General features: G+C 51.5%; 1 protein-coding gene across 1 annotated transcript; it reads left to right on the top strand.

Annotated features, from left to right (window-relative positions):
- The first annotated feature begins 509 nt into the window (after positions 1 to 509).
- LOC129301728 (AT-hook motif nuclear-localized protein 17) lies at positions 510 to 1855 on the top strand. Its single transcript, XM_054940320.1, has one exon. The coding sequence runs from the start codon at positions 676 to 678 to the stop codon at positions 1552 to 1554; it is 879 nt and encodes a 292-aa protein (XP_054796295.1). The 5' UTR covers positions 510 to 675; the 3' UTR covers positions 1555 to 1855.
- The last annotated feature ends 210 nt before the right edge of the window (positions 1856 to 2065 follow it).

The raw sequence follows: 2065 nt of genomic DNA, 5'->3' as shown, positions 1-2065 counted from the left end.
AGAATGAGAAGTGATTGGAAGCGGACTCAACCAAACAAGGAAGATTGATTGGATTGGAGTTGAATTATTGAAGAGGAAGAAATAAATCCGAAACCAGGGAAGATTTCTTGGCGTCAAAAAAAGTGAGCGAAGGATTTTGAAAGTATTGGAGCAGTGGGATCTAGAGAGAGAGAGAGAACAGGAAAAGGGGATCCCCCATAACCCAAAACAAGAACATCAACCCGTCCTTGTCATTTTCTGTATTTCACTACTTGCTCACCCCCACCATCCAGACTCTCTCTCTCTCTCTCTCTCTCTACTGACCTGTTGTTTTTTTTTTTTTTAATTTTTCTCTCACTCACGTCTCATTCTAACGTATCTACCTCTCATACTCTGTGGACCCACGCTCCTCCGTCCAGCGGCGCCATTAGCCTTTACTTTGTTTCCAAGGCCACCCACCCCCCACCCTTCCTTCCTAAACCGCACATCGACTTCCTCCCTCTATTAAACAAATCCTATAAAGCCTCCTCTCTTTTCTCTACGCGTCCTCTTCCATCCTCCCCTCTCCCTCCCTTGTCTCTCTTCTAGCAGAGTGTTATTCGTATTCATTCACTTCTATCCATATCCCCCCATTCCCAATCATTCCCCCCCTTGGGATTGGACACTTACCTGCATAGAAAATTGAGAGATTCAGCCATGAAAGGTGATTATGTGGAGCAGCACGCCAAGCAAGAGACTCCCAATATGTTCTCCAAGCTTCACCACCACCCTTTCCCCCACCACCCCTTCCAGCTCTCTCGCGACCCCCAAACCTCCGAGGAAGATGACACCCGCAGCGCCACCGCCGCCCACACCCCCAACCACCCTCAAAAGCCCCTCTCCGTCGAGCCCTCCTCTGCCGCCGATGGCTCCAGCATTGAGGTCGTCAGGCGCCCCAGGGGCCGCCCGCCTGGCTCCAAAAACAAGCCCAAGCCCCCCGTCATCATTACCCGTGACCCCGAGCCTACCATGAGTTCCTTCATTCTCGAGGTCCCCGGCGGGACGGACGTCGTCGAAGCGATTGCTCGCTTCTGTCGCCGCAAGAACACTGGCCTCTGCGTGTTAACGGGATCGGGGACCGTAGCTAACGTCACCCTCCGCCAGCCCTCCACCACCCCGGGGGCTACCGTTACTTTTCACGGCCGTTTCGACATCTTATCCATATCTGCCACCTTTCTGGCCAACCAGCAATCGGGTGCTTTGCCGGCGGTCCCCAACAGCTTCACCATATCGCTGGCCGGCCCGCAGGGTCAGATCGTCGGAGGATTGGTCGCCGGCAATTTGTTGGCGGCGGGAACTGTGTTCGTCATAGCCGCTTCCTTCAACAACCCGTCCTATCACAGGTTACCGGCTGAGGAGGACGTCAGGAACTCCGTCTCGGGCGGCGGCGGAGAGGGGCAGTCCCCGCCGGTGTCCGGAGGTGGTGGGGAGAGCGGTCACGCGCCCGGCGATTCGTGTGGGATGTCCATGTACAGCTGTCAACTACCGTCCGATGTGATCTGGGCTCCAACTGCAAGGCCACCGCCGCCATACTGATATCGTGTACTTGTCTCGCACTTCTCAGTAACCTTGCGGCCATTGTGAATTGAAAGTTAGATGTTACTGTTCCTTTGTTTCTTGTCTGGTTAAACTTTGATGTCGCTGTTGAGTTCATTAGCATTCTAGTTTCGAACGGAAACAGTGTAGACAGTATCAGTAGGAGCAGCTAGTTTTCGCTTCATATTCTTTTTAGAACCGAGTATTGTTGATCTCCGAGGAAGAATCCAACCAAGCTGCAGTATGTGCTCAAAATTTCCTCATTTCTGTTACTAAAATGGCCACTAGTACTATATCGTTATATCATCATCATTATCATAATAACATAGACCAACAAACAAACTGGGAGGTGTTATTGATATAGAAGTGTCCACATTATGCGCTAGATGATGTAAAGGTTGAGGTTGGATTGGAAAGAAAGAGAAGGTGGGTAGTGGCATCTGGTTGGAAAGGGAAAGTGGGGTTGGGGAAAATGGGGATTTGGTTGAGAGATGGGTGCTTTGGAGTTTGG

Source organism: Prosopis cineraria, unplaced genomic scaffold, assembly GCF_029017545.1.
Source record: "Prosopis cineraria cultivar Desert tree isolate PC_DT_omini unplaced genomic scaffold, ASM2901754v1 PC2, whole genome shotgun sequence".
NCBI lineage: Eukaryota > Viridiplantae > Streptophyta > Magnoliopsida > Fabales > Fabaceae > Prosopis > Prosopis cineraria.
The sequence above is the reverse complement of the archived record's forward strand: the minus strand, read 5'-3'. Positions and strand labels throughout refer to the sequence as shown.